Here is a 19,521-nt window from a genome sequence, read left to right on the forward strand (position 1 = left end):
CTTCTCTTCCAGGCTGCTGTTGTCTGTCTCTTCAGTGGACTTTGTCAGTTCTATGACTGATCTCAGGGTCTGTCTTTTCCCCTGAACTCTGTAGACGGTTTTCTGAAGGGTCCATCATAGTTGCTTCTATTTGTGTTGGTATCAGTGTCCGTTGTCCTAAACTTAGGACTTGATCACACCTGCCGTGTCCTCTCCTTCATTCTTGGCTGGTTTGTTTTGAATAGCCCAGCCTCTTGCATGTAACTCACTCTTCATTCAGGTTTAATTTTAGTGTTTCTTAGATGAAGTTTTAGCTTTGGTATTTATTTCTTTTAAAGGCCTTCTCTGACCCTGATAAATATGCATATTCGGTCCCATGTTTGCACTAGTATTTCCTTGCACTAGGAAATTATTATGGTGACATCGTTTGCTCTGCTACGTAAGTTGCCAAGGCACAGGGACTATCTGATATGCTTCTTTAATTTGTAGTGCTTGTGCATAAGTTACTGTGTACCCAAAGAAATACCTAGAATAAAGGAGTAAACTGATATACAAGGAATATTTTGGATTCATCTGTATATTGATATTTATAGCCTTTGTTTTGAGACTGGGTCTCATTGTGTAGCTTTGGCTGTCCTAGAATACTTATGTAGACCAGCCTGACCTTTTACCTGAGTTCAACTGTCTGCCTCTGCCTCTGAGGTGATAGATTTAAGTTATGCATCCAGCCTTTTGTAACACATACAGACACACAGACACACTCTGCCTTTTTTTTTTTTTTTTTTTTTTTTTTTTAAGATATGAGTTTCTTTGAGTAGCCTTGGCTATCTTAGAACTAGTTATGTACACCAGGGCTGGCCTTGAATTTATAGAGATCTGCCACCTGCCTCTGCCTCTGCCTCCCAGGCGCTGGGGTTAAAGATGCACACCATCGCCCAGTTCAGTTGTAACCTGTCACTGTGAATAAGAATGTGCTTAGTCCTGTATTTTTTTTGATGAAATTGCTGTTTTCAAAGCACTTAACATTGCCTGTCTGGGTCTCCCAGTGCCATTACTATTCTACTCTGACTAGTCCTGCTTCTGGGTCTATTCTGTAACTGACAGAACATTTAGACTCTTGCACTGCAGGCTTCATACTTTATCCTAGATTAGAATCTGTTTGTTTGTTCATCTTGGCTTTTCAGTTTGGGTTTTTCTTAAAGTTCGTTTCTTTAAAACAAAGTCCCTCCCTCCTTTTTCCTTTTACAGACCAAGAGCCTTTCCTTTTCTGTTGAGACAGGACTGATAGTTACAGCTTTGTTTTGTCAGTCTGAGATAGTCTTCGCTGTATGCTCTACACAGTCCTGTCCTGTTTGAGCCAATGAGTGTGAGCATCATGTGTGTGCTCTACCACACCTGGCTTGCAGTTTTGTTTTTTTAATAAATTTTTTTGTCATTTCTATAACCCCTTACTCACTCATAGGTAAAATTACCATTTTATGGGTGTTTTCTAGGTTGCATAAATGAGAGCACTGTATAATTCTTACTCACATCTGTTAGTAGTTGGCTGTCCTAAAGCTTTTGAGTTTCTTCAGTAGAAGTTTGTATACACCTAGGGGTGAGGGGAAAGAAAACTAGTAATTGATTCCTAGTAGTCATCAAAAGCATTGTTGGAATTTAGAGTTTTTAAAGTACTCGAAGATTGTGTTCTATAAACACTACAAGAAGCTCATATGTCATCACATAATCAGAAAAAAATGATTACATCTTTTAGGCCTTCTCCTTTTCAGTAAGATGGGGACAGTAAGATAGTGTCATTTCTTTGAACTATGTTTTATTTTGCTTTTCTTTGACTGCATACTTTTCAATTTAAAGATAATAGCTTTAGGGGCAGAGTGGTTCATAAGGACAGTAATTTTAAATCTTACAATTTAAACTGTACTTAATTGTTTTAGGACTTTTAACTAAAGATATTTTACTATATTCTTCCAGAATATGGTCTTCGATTGGCCAGCCATATATTTGTAAAGGAAATTTCACAAGATAGTTTGGCAGCAAGAGATGGTAACATTCAAGAAGGGGATGTTGTCCTGAAGGTATAGTGATATTTTATATTATAATAAACTAAAGTAAGAAAGAAAGTTTAGAGTTATTATGTAATATCTGCTTGTGTTTGAAGCAGTTTGCTATAGAGAATAGTCAGCATTTGTCCTGCCCCTTATGAGGCATGGGGTTAACCCGAGAGAATTAATTACTGCAAATACGTATTACTCACCAGGATAATTTTGATAATTGTTCTAGGCACTGTTGGAATGCTTTCTAGGTTGCTTATAGGAATGCTTTTGATGATTTAGGGAAATGTAAAGGTAGTATTAGGTCTTCAAGTGATCTGAGGATTTGTCCTTGCCTGTAACATCAGATTTAAGTTTTAGTTTGTATTTTGTTGTTTAATTTTTAACCCATAACTTCCTTTCTGTTACAGATAAATGGTACTGTGACAGAAAATATGTCACTGACAGATGCAAAAACATTGATAGAAAGGTCTAAAGGCAAGTTAAAAATGGTAGTGCAAAGAGATGAGCGGGCTACCTTATTGAATGTCCCTGATCTTTCGGATAGTATCCATTCTGCTAATGCCTCTGAAAGAGATGGTGAGTATAGTTCTGTTTGGAGGGTCCCCCTGATTTATTTCTTATAGTATATGAGGATTGGATATGTTTGAGTGGAAGGTTACTTTTTTACAGGAGAAATACCTTCAAAAATCTGAAATTCACATGTACATTTGTGTGTGTGTGTGCTTGTGTCTGTTGTCACTACACACAAATACCTTGTAGGTCATTCACCATTGTAGTTTTGCTGATCACTGGAGATGATATTAAAGTTTAAGTCATTTTATGTGAAATATACTCTTAGCTATGTTTTATATTTCTAGAATACTTTGGTCATTTCATGGGAATTTTTTTTTTTAACAGACATTTCAGAAATTCAGTCACTAGCATCAGACCATTCAGTTCGCTCCCATGACAGGCCTCCCCGCCGAAGCCAGTCACGATCTCCCGACCAACGTTCAGAGCCCTCTGATCATTCCACACAGTCTCCACAGCAGCCCAGCAATGGCAGGTAAAAACAAAATACGTTAGAGCTATTTATAATAAAATTAGGAGATAAGTTTTCCTTTCATTATTCAAGATTGTGTCTGTTTTTCATCCTTATTTAAATAGTTGTATAAATAGAAGGCAGTCATTTGTTTGTTTGTTTGTTTTTAAAGACAAGGTACTAGGTAGTACATTTAATAGGCAGGCAAGCCAAGGAAGTATTTGTCAGTGCTAAACTCTGGCTGGTAGCACAGAAGCAGCTATTAAGAAATATAAATATGTAGACATGGCTGTGTTCTTTCTACCTATGGTTACTGAGGAAGACAGTTTGTTCCTCACAAAATTAAGAATAGAACCACAGTATGACCCTCTTTCTGAATGTCTATCCAGAAGAGAGAAAATGACCATCCTTAAGACATATCTACAGCTCCACACTGGGATAGAGCTTTATTTACAGTAACCACAGTGAAGAGCCAGCCTGTCTGTCATGGATAAACACAGACATGCATATGGACTAGAATAATTATTTACTGAAAGGAGGAACTCCATCCTTTTCAGTAACATAGACATGCCCAATATCTCTGAAAGCAAAGACACTTGAACCTCACAGAAAGAGAGGAAAGAAGGCTGGGCAGTGGAGAGTAGTGGGGAGGTGCTGTCAGAGAGGGCAAGAGCACCTAATGTTCATTGTGATGACTGTTGTCACTGTAAAGTAAAACCTTAAGAATTCTCATCATATGCCAAATTTATATTTGAGGAGATTTAACTGTGGTCGTTTCCAGTGATGTACATATATCTAAGCATACATGTCACCTTAAATACGTAAAATTTTTGCTGTAACTGTATCACAGTAAAGCTAGGAGAGACAGATTAGAGCTAGAAAGTGTTGACTTGAGATTTATCTGCTTGTAGATGTTACCAAAAACTTTAGAAGTCACAGAACTTGCTAAGAGGAATCATGAAGAAGGGCCAGGAACTAGACTACAGAGAGTAGGAAAGTGAGCAGGCGAGAAAGAAGACTGAGAACTTTGGAAGTGCTTGTTAAACATAGCAGTATCTGGACCGGGTGTGTCATTCAGTTGGTAGAGTGCTTGTCTGGCGTGCATTAATTTCTGGGTTTGCTGCCCCCAGTAAAACTACACATTAGAGACTCATAATCCTAGCACTTTGGAGGTAGAGACAGTAAAATTTGAAGTTCAGGGTCATTCTAAATTATATAATGAGTGTCATAGTGTTACTATTGCTCTGATAAAACACCATGGTCTAAGCAACTTGGGGATGAAAGGGTTTATTTAGTTTACACTTCTACATCACAGTTCATCTACAGAGGAAGTCAGGATAAACTCAAGCACAGTAGAAACCTGGAGGCAGGAGCTGATACAGAGGCCCTTGGAGGAGTGCTGCAAACTGGCTTGCTTCTCATGACTTGCTCAGCCTGCTTTCTTATAGAACCCAGGACCACCAGCCCAGGGATCAGACCACCCACAATGGACTGGGTTGTCTCCCATCATCACTAATTAAGAAAAGACCCTACAGACTTGTTTATAGTCTGATCTTTCAGAGGCATTTTCTCAGGCAAGGTTGCTCCTCTTAGATGACTCTAACTTATGTCAAGTTGACACAAACTATTTACCACACTGTATTTGAGTCAGCTTGGGACACATAAGACCCTGTCTCAAACAAAACAAAACAAAACAAAACAAAACAAAACAAAAAAAAACCAACAAAAAAAACCCAAAACCCCCCCTAAAAACACCAAAAAACAAAACAACAACAACAACAACAACAAAAAAAACAAACCCCAAAACAACTGTTAAAGCTCTGTATTTATAAAGTATTTGTCTTTACTAAAGTAGCAACAAAGGATATTTAAGGATATTTGGTTGCTGTTACAGTGTTTTCTTTAGCTTTTAGGTATACAAATTCTATCCATCCTTGGTACACTTCAAGCTTTGGATCTGTTATGTGAATCTCAGTCTTTTTCTTGTTGAAATTGTCTTTAAAAGATTTTTATGGTATATCAAATGCAAAATTGGTTTATTATTTTTAATCAGTTGTTTTTTACCTGTTGTAAGCTATCTATCTGAGTAAGTACCTATTACCTTGAATGGCATTCTGTCATAACATTCTCATGGCGATAGTGCTGACTGTCCCTGGTGAGTGCATCCTGGGTGTAGTCATACCTTAGCATATCCTTTAACCCAGAAACTGCTAGAAAAGAATAGTGGTAATCAGAATTTCAAGAATGTAGCTACTTTTTGAGTGTAAATAAATTCTGAATCATAGGAGGTTCTCTGTGTTTTCTGTTTGGTTTGTTACTTTTATTAGCATATATTACCCAAACACTAGGCTGTACTCCATGACTTCTTTCACCTTCCATCTCCCTACTTGTCTTCTTTCCTCTAAGGTTTTTTCTTTTTCCTCACACTGAAATCCACATGACTGAAAACGTGAGATACTTGTCTGTGAGTCTATTTTATATGTCATTTAACATGATGATCTCCACTTCTTTCCATTTTCCTGTAAATATCATGATTTTATTCTTTATGAGTGAGTTAAACTTGAGAGGGAGGGAGGAAGGGGGGGCAGGCAGGCAGAACACAACACAACAGGGACAGTGTCTGACTTTGTCCTCTCATTGTTGCTAGGCACCTGGACTGATTGTTTAACTTGGCTGTTGTGAGTAATGTTGTGATACAACCATCTAGTTTATTGGGTATACATCTGAAAGGGATTCAGCTGGGTCGTACAGAAGTTCTGTTTTAAACTTCTTGAGGTCTTGAGGAATTTGTGCTGATTTCCATAGTGATAGGTTTTTTTGTTTTGTTTTGTTTGTGCAGAATTGGGTGTTGTTGTTGTTTTTGAGCTTTTGGGCACTTATTACACATTCCTTTGAGTGTGAACTTTGTAAATCTGTAGGTGACATCATGTTGCAGTGTTAAAAGGTTGAATACCCTGAATTTCCCTTTCCCCTGAATCACAGTCACTTGTTTCTTTTTTTCCTATTGTCATAATCATCATCATTGTCGTTATGGGATAAGGTCTCACTATGTAGGACATGCTGGCCTGGCTTTTGTCTCCTGAGTGCTGGGATTAAACGTCTACTGTACTACTCTGCCCTGCTCTTGTCATTTTCTTGATAATATGTAGCCATTAACGGTAAAATGGAATCTCATTTTACTGTTAATTTGATAGAAAGTTCCTTTTGCTATTTTGGTTTTTATTTAGTCTTTCTAACAACTTGCCATCTGTAACCTCATTTTGAAAACTCAGCAAAGTATTATTAATTATCTTCAACTAATATCACGATGTCCTCCCTTTTAGGAGCCTTAAATATTTTTATATGTAACACCAGTTTTGTGACTTTTTAACCTTGAACTTTTTTTTTTTTTCCCAGAGCTGGGGACCGAACCCAGGGCCTTGCACTTGCTAGGCAGGCACTCTACCACTGAGCTAAATCCCCAACTTTGTGACTTTTTAAAAATAAAACATTCCATTCCATCTGAGGTGACGTCCACAGTCAAATACAAACAGGAGCAATAATGAAAACTTGTTGGAGTAAAAGCTCTAAGATTGTTCAGATTTACATTTTGTATTACACTCATTTATTTCATGAACCTGATGACCCACCAGAGACCCAAGATATTGACTTAAAATTATAAAAAGGTCAGAATCTTTTTATAAATCTTCAGACACACCAGAAGAGGGCATCAGATCCTATTACACATTGTTGTGAGCCACCATGTGGTTGCTGGGATTTGAACTCAGGACCTCTGGAAGAGCAGTTAGTGCTCTTAACCACTGAGCCTTCTCTCCAGCCTGAGCATATCTTTATTAATTGAAAGTAGTTGCTTCTAAAGTAGATGAAAGTGCTGCTTTCAAAAAAAAGTTGAGTTTGTAACCATTTTCAATATTCTTGTTACTCCTGTTTGTTCTTCCCTAAAGAAATGACTATACTAAACCCTGAGTTCCAGGGGATCTTTTGCTGACATAGCTCATGACCCAGCCACTTGCGTGGTGGAGATAGTGTGTATGTGAGCAAAGCATTGCCAACTTAAACTCAGATCTCGGGCCAGATGCTAGCTATATTTGGGGTCCAGGCATTAGAACTTGAATTAAATGACTACGATGTTTGGTTGTTATTCTGTTGTGGTGGTAGTAGTAGTTTTAAGCACTGAGATGGCTTAGTGGATAAAGCCCTTGCTGTGTAAGTGGAGATCTGAGTTCAAATTCCAAAGGCCATGTAAAGTTGAGTCCTCGTTCTCCTATAACAAGGTGAGAGAGGTAGAAACTAGAGAGTCCCAGGAGCTTCCAGGTGAGCCAGCCTGGCATATACACGGCAAAACCACAAACGACCATCTCAAATCAGCTGCAAGGAGAGGACTGACCCACTCCTTCCTAGTAGTTCATCAACTGGAGAAAAAGTACTCAAACATGTGAGTTTATGGGAGCCATTCTTACTTAGACCACCACAGAACATGAATAAGAACTTTATTAATGTGTATTTATTGTACAGTGTGGGGTTCTATAATGACATTTTTGTTGGAACATACAGTTTGACCACACTCATACCTCCATTACCATTTCCTATCACAGTCCTTCTTCCTTGTCCTTTTCCTCTTCCCAAATGGTCTCCCTTCTACTTTGATGTATATATTATCACTCTAGATTCCACATATAAAAGACAACACAAGATGGTTTTCTTTTTGAGATCAGCTTAAGGTGATGATCTTCAGTCCATCCAGTTTTCTGCAGAGGAATCATTTCGTCTGATGAAATGATCAGGGTAGTCTGGTGGAAGACATAGTGATAAGTTTTCTGTTCACTCAGAACCAAGATAGGAAAATACGAGATTTGAAAATAGGCAGTTCCAGGGGCAGAGAGATGGCTCAATGGTTAAGAGCACTGGCTGCTCTCCCAGAGGACCCCGGGTTCAATTCCCAGCACCCACATAGCAACTCACAACTATCTATAACTCCAGTTCCAGGAAATCTGACATCCTCATATAGGCATATTTGTAGGCAAAACACCAGCGCACATAAAGTTAAAAAACGTTCTTATAAAAAGATTTTGAATACATATAAAGGGTAACTATGGAAAAACCTTATTTATAGATGAAGAAATGTAGAATAGTCCTGTTGCTCTTGAGAGAAATGAAGATCACTGTGATAGGTTCCCTACTGCTAAACCCCACAGAACATCTCATACGGTTTGTTCTAGATGTAATCAGAGCGCAGGATGATTGTACTACCTTCAAACGCCTTTGACATCAGTGAGGAAAAGGCTCCCTAAAGTTTTTCTTCAACTGTTTCTTATTAAAGTTATGTTTTGGACTGTCTTCTTAGAAAAGTTGTCTGTTTTCAAGATGGTTCATGGGTATAGGCCCATGAGTTATAGGCATTCACCATAGAATCTTAATAGTCTTAGTTGAATACCTAGGACCTACATGGTGGAAAGAGAAACACTCATAAAAATTGTCTTCAGATCTCCACACACATGTTGTAACATTCCCCTTCAACAAGTATGTGCGCACACGCAAACATACACACAGGAGGTGAGGTCTGGTGGTTAGGCCTCTGATCCCAGCTACTTAGAGACTGAGCAAAGAATATCACAAGTTCAAGGTCTGGACACATCAGTACAGAGCAGGTTCAAGGCAAGCCTGGATAACTTAGTGATGTCTGCAGTATGGATGGGCTGTGGTGCCTGAGTGTTAGAAATATGAGAGAAAGCTGTCACAGCATAGCTATGATCAAGAGAGTGAGTGCGGTGTATGGGAACAGTTTAATGTAAAGAAGCTAAACATAAAAGAAGCAGAACTACAAAGCATTGGCTGCTGGGAGTAATGCTAAGTCTAAATATAAGACGCAGCTGTTTTTTCATCTCCCTCTAAGATGGAGTGCCTGCCAGCACAAGAGGTATCGCCTCATGCCCTCAGGCCTTGGATGGACCCTTGGGAGGGCTCGGCCTCTGGTCACTGAGTGTTCAGGGATTTATATTGTGTTCCAGGTGAACTTGCAGGGTGTTTGCTGCCTGTAGTGTCTGGGAAGACATTTGTGGGAAGGATATTTGGAAGCCTTGTACTGCACAGCCATTTGACAGTAGCTTTCATGTGGATGTAGACATCTACCTACAGGATCTCTAGGCCATTTTGCTTGCAGGTTTTTCACTTAATATTACTCATTGCTGATCTGATTGCTACTTTGTTTACATAGTAGATAAGCTAAGTATGGAGTCTTTATTTCTAGTAAGTCCATTTATGTGCAGTATAAAAATTTCTTCAGACTCCATTTCATTCCTTCTTTTTTTTTTTTTTTTTTCTTTTCTTTTTTTTTTGGACCTGGGGACCCGAACACCCAGGGCCTTACGCCACTAGGAAGTAGCGCTCTACCACTGAGCTAAATCCCCAACCTTCATTCCTTCTTTAACAACCATTTTTTATAGAGGTTTTAGCCAATTCAAAGTTCCCCACTCAATTGGGCTATGTCACGTACAAACTAAAACAACCAAAACAGGACAGCAGGATTGCTCAATTGTGAAACCTTTTACCTGGTGGAAGGAAGCCTGGTTACCAGCATTCAAGCACCGGATGCCACATGGGTATTATAGAGAAATGACTCTGCAAAGTTGTCCTCTGATCTCCATATGTGCACCTCAGTGTTGGTGACAATACACATATGATGTGCATATGCACTCACACACACAAAATGTTAAAACAACACACATCTATATGTTTCTGTCTTTAGGATCTTGCTAGCTCTTTGGAGGGCTGATGTTTGATTCTGAACAATGAGGAATGTGGGTGACAAATGTGGTTCAGAGCCTACATTTAGTGCTAATGTGTGCATGCATGCATGTCTGTCTGTATGTGCATATGTGTGGAGGCCAGAGGAGAACTTGTAGGACTTGGTTCTCCTTCCACTAGGGGTAAAGTGCAGGGCATCTAGTTTGACAGCAAGTATTTTGACTCACTGAGTCATATCGTCTACCATCCTCTTTTCAATTACTAACCTCAGAAACTTTTCCCTGGTTCTAAAGTTGTCTGCCTCTTCTGTTCTCATGAAGTGTTTTTAAAATCACCCTTACTCTCCTCATGTTTTTATTGAAATGTTTAGTCTCCGGAGCAGAGAGGAAGAGCGCATGTCTAAACCCGGGGCTGTCTCAACTCCTGTAAAACATGTAGATGATCATACACCCAAAGCAGTGGAAGAAGTTACGGTTGAAAAACATGAGAAGCAGACACCCACTCTTCCAGGTAAGCATAACCGAAAAGCCTTCACTGCCAGAGCCCAGCAACTGTCAGCATTTGCAGAAGATTTTAAAGATCCAAGTATTGTTCACAGTGTGAGTTCTTCTCTATGTACATTAAAACTTTTCTTAATATGGTAAGAGTATAAATCAGTAACCTTCATGAATGTTTTTATTTTCTAAATATAATTATTCATTTTTAACAGCTGCTTACAGTAAGGAAGGGTGTTTCCCAACGCCGCTCATTGAAGAGATAAAGTTTAGAGACCTGAGGGTTGGCAGAGGGTTTGCCGAGCTGTGTCAGCCTTGGGTTCCTCACCTAGTACTGCAGGGTGGCCTGGGGACATTAGACGGCCTTCAAACACCTAAAACTGAAGTCATCTTAAGTACTGGAACTGTTTGCTTCTGTCGTACCTGTCTTACTCTAGTTGGCTAATGGCAGGCAGGAATGTGGCTATTAGAAAAAAGACATCTTTGTCTAATGAGGATGGCGACGCAGAGAAATGCGTGGACCCTTTGGTAATTGATTTTCTGTTACTCTTTTTCCTGTCAGTATCTCATGAGGCTTATTAAGTCTTGACAATTTAAGTTTTCTTTCTTCTTTTTTTCAAGAACCAAAACCTGTATATGCTCAAGTTGGACAGCCAGACGTGGATTTACCTGTCAGCCCTTCTGATGGTGTTCTGCCAAATTCAACCCATGAAGATGGGATTCTTAGGTAATGTAGTTTTCAAGCTGCACTGACCTTTGTATTTAGTAGATATTTCTTAGCATGAGAGTTTGAAAGTCATGTTCCTATAGTACTATGATTAACACAGCAAAGCAACCATTGTTTCTTTTATTTAGCACCTTTTCTTTGCTAATCTTAGGTCAGTAACTAAAGAGTAACGATTTGTTTTCTACCAAGATGCCAGAATGTCCACAAGCTTTGTGTGCCCTAGCACCTAAAGATAAGTACTTGCTGGTCAGCCTTGACATTTACAGCTGTTGTCTGTTGATGTGGACCTCTCTCTGCAGCATGTACCGAGTCCCTAGACATCGTGTCACTAGCACACCTTCAGTTGTGATGCCAAGGGCATCACAGTATTGCCTAGAGGAAAAGGATTTCTGATTGAGAAAGCATTCCAGAGTTAATTTGAGAGTCCATACCATTTATTACTACTTTATAGGTAGATTTCGTAAATTTTGTGAGCAAATTTTAAACCTTCATAGTCTTTAAATCTGTTGCTTTTATCATACAAAGCACACAATGTGAGAGTACTTGAAAAGAAGCACATTTCCTAAGGTGCAATAGATCAAGAACTCTTCCAGCCCTCAGCATTTTCTGTACAAAGAATAAATAAGTAAAACAATGCATGGGTTGTTTCCCAGTGCCTAGGCAAAAGCAGATAGCTTCAGAAGTGGTGGGTAGTAGTAGAGTTTTAGTATTAGTAATGGTGACTAAATTACTCATTCTTGGGATTGCTTGAAATTATAGTAAGATATCAGAACTATGTCCAAGAGGACTTGAGCGTGTCCACAGTATCAGTAGCTGAGTTCTGAGTCTTTCATTCAAATAGTTAGTGGAGTTGAGGGAAAAGAAATGGGTGGGCTTTATCATTGTATATGGTTGATGTAATACAGATAAAGCAGAGTATAAAACCTGTCACTTTCCGGAAGCTGCTGTCTTGAATTGCTTCCAAACGTCAGATTTTATCTGCATGCAGCCGCAGTCAGCCACATCTGCTCTACGTGATTTATGTGGCCCTCCAGACTAGTCAGGATTTCTGAGAACCTAGGATTTTCAAGAAAATATTTAGAAGATCTCTCTGTGTATCCAGTTTTTTGGGGTGAGGAATCTGTGAGATACCTTTGACCTGGTTAGAAAACGGGAGACCAGGACAACCCAAGGATTCAGACCATCTACTATAACGCTAGTAAATACTTTCAGGGAGGGGTTAAGAGTTCTAGGAGACCTGACTACTACGACCTGTCCAACCTGTGGCCTTTTGACTTTTATGTTTAGCTAGAGAGTTTCAAGTAAGAAAACCAGATGGCTTGACATAACACCACACACCTTTAGTCTCAAGCAGAAGCAGGCAGATCTCTGTGAATTTGAGGTCAGCCTGGTCTACAAAGGGAGTTCAAGGATAGCCAAGGCTATATAGTGAGGCCCTGTTTGAAAAGCCAAAAAAGGAAAGGAAAGAAGAGGAAAGGGAAGGAAAGGAAGTCAGATCAATGGTGAATATTTTATACTTACAATATATTACACTTAATAAAAGTTATTGGCAGTTTTTAACTAGTTAGTTCAAAAGTATCAGAATTTCTCCCTCAATTAATTTATGTATGTATGTGACTTTATGATAGGTTCTAATAATTTGGTAATTAATTTATAAATTTAGAGGAAAGGGACCTTTCTGTATTTCATATTCAGAATAGTGAATGTGGGGTACCAGTTCTCAGGAACATGGAGACAACAGTGAGCAGTGTAGAGTTGGCCCCGTGTCTTTTCTGCTCAGCTGTTCTCTAAGATATGCTTTAGTGTTTGCTCCCAGCATGATAGAGGGACATGTATGCATCTGTTCCTTCACTTCTTCCTAGGGACACAAGGGACAGCGTCAGATGTAGGTCTAATCGAGAATTTCTGAATAACCCAAGTTCTTACCTCAAAGTTATAAAGAGCTACAGAATAAGAGTACTTCCAGGAGCCAAGCACTAATGATCAAACTATAAATCCACTGTCTCGATTATAGAGATTATACCTGACGATGCTTGTATACTTTCTATAGTAAGAGAATTATTGCATATTTCCTTTTCTTTATATTAAATGAGACTTTTCATTTTTCAGTGGGGTTGGTGTAGAAAAGGAGGTTTAGTTTTTATTTTTTTAGCTTTTGGGAATTTACCATATATACTTTTGATTAAGAATAGGGAAAAACATTGTTTATAAGAAAAATTATAGTGGTCATAAAAAAGCATTATTTCTCCATCAAATTTAGATATCTCAAAACTTATTTTCTAATAAGAAATTAGAAGGTCTGTTAAATCTGATTTTGGATTCTAGTACTAAGTTTTACCTAATAAGTAAGTGCCATGTAGGAGGCTTTAGAAATGATGGTCCTGTATTCCGTTTTGAATGTAGCTGTTGCTGTAGCAGCCTGCTGTGACTTTTAACTGTTTGAAATGAAATATCTGTTTTAACAGGCCCAGCATGAAACTGGTAAAATTCAGAAAAGGAGATAGTGTGGGTTTGCGACTAGCTGGTGGAAATGATGTCGGAATATTTGTAGCTGGCGTTCTAGAAGATAGCCCTGCAGCCAAAGAAGGCTTAGAGGAAGGTGATCAAATTCTCAGGGTATGTCAGTATATCATCTTACGCGGATTCAAAAGTCTTAGATCATCAGATGCCAGGCTTAACAGACCTACTGTTGTGATTAGATGATAATTTATGTACAGTCTCTTGAACCACCTAAGTTTCAAATTAAGAACTTATTAGATCTAGCTTGTGTTAGCCTGGTCACTTGTCATTCTGCCTTACTCTGGTTTGTTGTTTGGTTCTATTGTTAGTGATGTTGTATTGAAGTCATTGCTGTTCAAAGACCCTGTAATGAAAATAAGTTTTAGATCCCTCTACCATCACCATCTACCAAATGGTCTTTTAAAAGTTTAGTTAAACGTGTGGGCTGTCCAAGACTGCCAGCCAGCAATTTTGGGTATTATTTTCCCGTGAGGTGACGAGTCCTCATAGGAATGCTGACCTTTCAGACTCCTCGTTTCAGAGGGTGCTCACACCCAGGAGGATGGATGGAGTTTATATCTGGCAGATCTGTACTGCCTGGCTTTCAACCTCCAGACCCCACAAGAAAGGTTATCATTGGCAAATGCTAGGAGAACTTAGACTAGACGAAATCTACAAGTGGTGCTTTTCTCCTCTGCTTTCCTCTCCATGGAGCGCTGCCTGCTCATGTTAGCATCTTCATCAGTCTCTCACTCCTCTGTTAGAGTCTAGAGCCTACTGGTAGGTAAGCTGTGTCCCAGTCTTTAAATAAGAACACCAGTATGTCCTGTGTGGGCTGTGTGCTTACTGTTTCCCTGTCTGCTCTCTTCGGTGCCTCCATTCTGGTCTTTCTTGTTTCAGCCTTCCTCCTCCCTGTGCTGGATTAAGTCTCCCATCTGCTCTACAGTCTTGCAGCTTTGTGCATCTCTTCCTCTTTTCCTCCCTTCTAGTTCTTCATAGTCTCTTTTCTCGCCTTGCTGCTGTCTAATTCAAGGGATGGCTGAGTTCTTTCCTCCTCTCCTCTCCTCTCCCTCTCCTCTCCCTCTCCTCTCCCCTCCCTCTCCTCTCCTCTCCCTCCCTCCCTCCCTCTCCCTCTCCCCCTCCCTCCCCCTCTCCCCCGCTCCCCCCTCCCCCTCTGTCTCTCCTTCTCCTCCTCTCTCCCTCTCCCTCCCTCTCTGCCTCTCCCCCCCTCCCTCTCCCTCTCCCCTCTCCCTCTCCCTCTTTCTACAAACAAATACCCAGTGGCCTTGCAGCCTGGTTTTTTATCCACAACTGAATCCGAATTTTCACAGCCCTCACTGACCAGAGTCAAGTTTGCCTCACAGTTTCTATGATTTCTTGCAGCATTTGCTTGTCAGTCCTCAAAGACTTTCTCTCTGGAGATTCTATCTTATGACCCCTGCTCCTTCTGCCCTAACCTGTAATTTCCCAGACAAGTCTTCATCTCATCGAGCAGCCCCCAGCCAGGATCTTCTTTACCTTGAGCAGTTTGCTGTGCTTGGGACCTATCCTCCTTTCCCTTCAAACTAAAGCATATAAAAACGTCATGGTACCATCTCTGACTTAGCAGCTTTCCTCTGACATTGTGTTAGGTTCTTACCGATAAGATTGCTTGCGCTTGGTGTACTTCTGTTGCATTTGAACCCTACATGGTGACAGTGCTGACAGTATTTAAAACTCCAGCCCTTATTTTCTTACCTATCTCATGATCCTGTTTTGAAGGAATCAGGGAGTACATCATCTAAAAGCAGCTTCTTAATAGCTCGCTTTGGGTTTCCCATGAAAGTGATTAGAACATTTTACCTGCCTTTTAGCCTTTTTTGTTTGTTATTGTTGTTTTTAATTAATGGAGAAAATTTTCCTAAAGGTATCAAGATTACACTTGCTTATAATTCTGCTCAGTTATTGTTGACACTCACATTTAATTTCAACTTCATTTGGAACTTAGGAATTTACTAGTATAATTAGACACTGACTCAAGAACCATATATCGTCCACTAAAAAGTTGTTGTCACAGGGGCACCATAACGCATGTCTGGTCTTTTTTTTTTTTTTTAAAGATTTATTCTTTTATTATATTTAATTACATTTTAGGCTTTTTTCATACAAACCAAAAGAGGGCATCGGACCCCTTTACAGATGGTTGTGAGCCACCATGTGGTTGCTGGGAATTGAACTCAAGACCTCTGGAAGAGCAGTCGGGTGCTCTTAACATCTGAGCCATCTCTCCAGCCCCTTGTCTGGTCTTTTTAACTCTTTTTTGGTATATAGTTTCCTTTTCATCAATTATAAAAAATAGTTAGGCTACATAGTACCTATGTAGAGTGAATGTGGAATTTTAAATCTAGAGATTTTATAATAGTGAATACATATTGTCATTTTGAGTATAAATTGCATAGATTTATAATAGATTATCTTAATATCAGGTAATATTGTAACTACTATGAACTTACATTTTTGCTCACCTTATTTATTTCATGTGCTTATTTTAAATTAGGGAATTTTATATTCTCCAAAGTTAAAAGAAAACTTCCCTATTAAATATATGGTATTGTCAAGTTAGACTCTGAAAATACTTGTTTTCTGAGTAAATAAATACATTTATATTCCTAAAAACAGCTAGTATAAATTTATAAAATTTTTATTTTAATAGGTGAACAATGTAGATTTCACAAATATCATAAGAGAAGAAGCTGTTCTTTTCCTCCTTGACCTCCCTAAAGGTGAAGAAGTGACCATATTGGCTCAGAAGAAAAAGGACGGTGAGATGCTGTTTGAAGTGGGGAGAGTTGACTTGGAGGAGTTGGACAGATTGGTTCAGTTGACCAAGGTTAATCAGGGTCAGGATGGTAGCAGCCCACACTCCTAGCGTGCAGGAGCCTGGCATAAGAGGGTCATGAGTTCAAAGCCTGGCATGATGACCCAGGCATTCTGTCTCCCTACTTGCTAGGCAGAAGTAGGTGAATTGAGGTAATTCGGAGATCTGTGATTTGAGTCCAACCTGGTCTACATTCCGAGTTCCAGAACAGCCAGGGCTACATGGTGAGACTGTGTCTTAACACAACAAAGTGAACAATTAAAAATGTAGTTTAAAATAGGATGATTGAATTTATTAATCTGTTAATTTTATTTATTTAAGGTTCTATAGTCTTATACTATGCTCATTAACAGAGCAAGATAAATATGACCAGAATTTATGGCATTATGATTTTAGTCAAGTGCGTTCCAACCCTTTATAAGTCAGAAAAATATTTGTTTTATTAGATATTGGAATTATATAAAAGGATATGTGGATAATGGTCAAGTTTTATACTGGTATTTCTTAAGCAATACAGAATTGTTAACATTTTAAAGAACATGTAACTTTTTTTTTGAACATTTTGGTCAAACCCTCCATTTTTGGTTTGTTTTGTGTTGTTTGTTGGAGGTGGGTGTTTCATGTAGCCCAGTTTGCTTGAACTTACTCTGTTGAAGAGGCTCTTGAACACCGGATCCTCCTGTCTACCTCCTGCAGTGCTCAGGTTATAGGAGTGAACCACCATACACAGCTTAGCATGCTCAGTTGGAACAAAGTCTCCTGGATCTAATCCATCTTTTTCTGCATCATTTCTGCTCAGTGGAAGTACCAGGTTACCCTTTAAGGAGGTAACATAAATGGTTGAAGAACAGTGAGATAAAATAATTCCAGATATACAGTGAGAATTGAGGATTGACTGGGAATTGTATGTTGATGTAGGCATTAGCAGGAGCATCATCACAGAATATCTCTCCTGCAGATGATGTTTTTTTATTCCAGTATTGATTAATGTTTCTTTTGACTTCTTAGTTTATCGTCGCATTGTAGAGTCAGATGTAGGAGACTCGTTCTATATTAGAACACATTTTGAATATGAGAAGGAATCTCCTTATGGACTCAGTTTTAACAAAGGAGAGGTGTTCCGGGTCGTGGACACCCTGTACAACGGGAAGCTGGGCTCCTGGCTGGCCATTCGAATTGGCAAAAATCACAAGGAGGTAGAGCGAGGCATCGTTCCTAATAAGAACAGGTATGGCCACCTGGGGACTTGTTATATGTGAACTAAGTGATGGCAGACAATTGGGGGGTCCAAGTTTCTAGGAGTTGTACTGTTCATTGTGTTCACTCACTACCGTTATAACTGTCTCAATCACTGTACAAACTACTTGATTAAAACTTTGAAATGTAAGGTGCATGTGAACCTCTGTCCTCAATTTTGGCATTCCATTTCATTTCATTGTGGATTTTTTTCTTGTTGCCTTTTAAATACTCTTGTTTCTGTTTCATGTTTCAATAGAGCCGAGCAGTTAGCCAGTGTACAGTACACACTTCCAAAGACAGCAGGTGGCGATCGGGCAGACTTCTGGAGGTTTCGAGGTCTTCGTAGCTCCAAGAGAAATCTTCGAAAAAGCAGAGAGGACCTGTCAGCGCAGCCAGTTCAAACAAAGTTCCCAGCTTATGAAAGGGTTGTTCTTCGAGAAGGTAGTTTATTTCCTATAGCTTAGTGTATATTTTTTCATGGCAGTATGTTTCAGGAAGTGGAAATTTAAAAACTATGTCATCATCTTTTTTTTGTGTATTTAATTTCTCTCTAGCCGGATTCCTAAGACCTGTAACCATCTTTGGACCAATTGCTGATGTTGCCAGAGAAAAGTTAGCAAGGGAAGAGCCAGATATTTATCAGATTGCAAGTGAGTAGATAAGAGGCTCAGCACTGCCCTTCACTGAGCTCCAGGATCTGTCTCTCTATCTTTCTTTTCCTTTGTTTCTTTGTTTCTTTCTTCCTTTCTTTCTTCTGTCTGTCTGTCTGATTCCTCAAAAAATATAGCTTTGTGAGAAATTTTGCACTTTATGTCATTGTTTTTAATTTTAAAGAAGGCAGAACAATCGTGTTCTCCCAATTCCCTGTGCTAGGAAGAGTCACCATTTTTGAGATTTTTGCTTCATGTGAAAGCTGCCTAGCTCTGTGATCTTATTGAACCTTCACAGTAACTCTTTAAGGAGAGAATCAAGCACCGTTTTTAAAGTTGAGCAGCCCAAGCGTCAGTGCTAAGTATTGCTGGGCTAAGCATTGCTACACATGTGCTGGGTTTAATGTTTCCTTTTGATGATCACTGATGAGCATGGCCCCTGTCTCAACCTTCTCTGACTGAACCCAGTGAGGTCGTAACTGAGTACAGAGGTATGAGCAGGTGAGGACTGTGCCCATGCTGGTGTCCATGCGTTGTCGACTTCAGTGTGAGGCAGTGGTGCTTTATCCTCTCAGTAGTATGGTGGCTGCAATATACAACCACCGTCATAACCACTTGGCGTGCTTTAAATTATGCATGAAGTTTTTCCCTATTCCACTCTTTGGGATTCATTTTTGTGATATTAAAAAGATTTTTTTCTCCTTCTTAATACATACATAATAGAATGTTTTTATTGTTTTTCTCAAACCTTATGACTTCTTTGACGACGTCTTTATAGTTTCTGCCTTGTTTTTCACTGGCTTATCTATGTAAGATAGCTTTTCCCATACTTACGATGGCTGTCTTATAGGGAGGAAGAGACCATAGAATGTGCACACACTGTGTGTGTTTATTGTGTAGGTAGTACTGCTGTGCAGAGGGTCATGCCCACTGGTTTTTGTTATTAGACTCATAGACTCATACAATATTAGAGCTATTTAGCACACTACTCTTTTTCATATTGCTTTTAATTTTGATGAAATTTAATGATATTTATTTTCTAAAACACAGATTTGCACGTACAAGTGATACTAGAGTTTGAGCAGATTAAACATTCCCCCCTCTACTCTTGTCAGACATCTTTTGCTTATTGTACAGCAGGCAGCATTTCTCCTGAAGAACCTCATTTGTGGGTTCAAATGGAGGGAAAGCAAGTTTGACGGCTCCAGGGCTTAGCTTTGGGTGATAGTGCATTGGTTTACTCAGATTATGCCACAG

General features: G+C 39.3%; 1 protein-coding gene across 2 annotated transcripts in view; it reads left to right on the plus strand.

Annotated features, from left to right (window-relative positions):
- Tjp1 (tight junction protein 1) overlaps positions 1–19,521 on the plus strand; it is a 233,189-nt gene that overhangs the window by 188,569 nt on the left and 25,099 nt on the right. For both annotated transcript variants that reach the window (XM_032893462.1, XM_032893463.1), the window contains exons 7-16: positions 1,951–2,054; positions 2,441–2,609; positions 2,931–3,078; positions 10,169–10,308; positions 10,914–11,019; positions 13,485–13,635; positions 16,211–16,319; positions 17,384–17,603; positions 17,871–18,055; positions 18,169–18,264. In XM_032893462.1, the coding sequence (XP_032749353.1) occupies positions 1,951–2,054; positions 2,441–2,609; positions 2,931–3,078; positions 10,169–10,308; positions 10,914–11,019; positions 13,485–13,635; positions 16,211–16,319; positions 17,384–17,603; positions 17,871–18,055; positions 18,169–18,264 (1,428 nt within the window). The remainder of the gene's footprint in view (positions 1–1,950; positions 2,055–2,440; positions 2,610–2,930; positions 3,079–10,168; positions 10,309–10,913; positions 11,020–13,484; positions 13,636–16,210; positions 16,320–17,383; positions 17,604–17,870; positions 18,056–18,168; positions 18,265–19,521) is intronic.

The sequence above is a fragment of the Rattus rattus genome, chromosome 2 (assembly GCF_011064425.1).
Source record: "Rattus rattus isolate New Zealand chromosome 2, Rrattus_CSIRO_v1, whole genome shotgun sequence".
Taxonomy (NCBI): domain Eukaryota; kingdom Metazoa; phylum Chordata; class Mammalia; order Rodentia; family Muridae; genus Rattus; species Rattus rattus.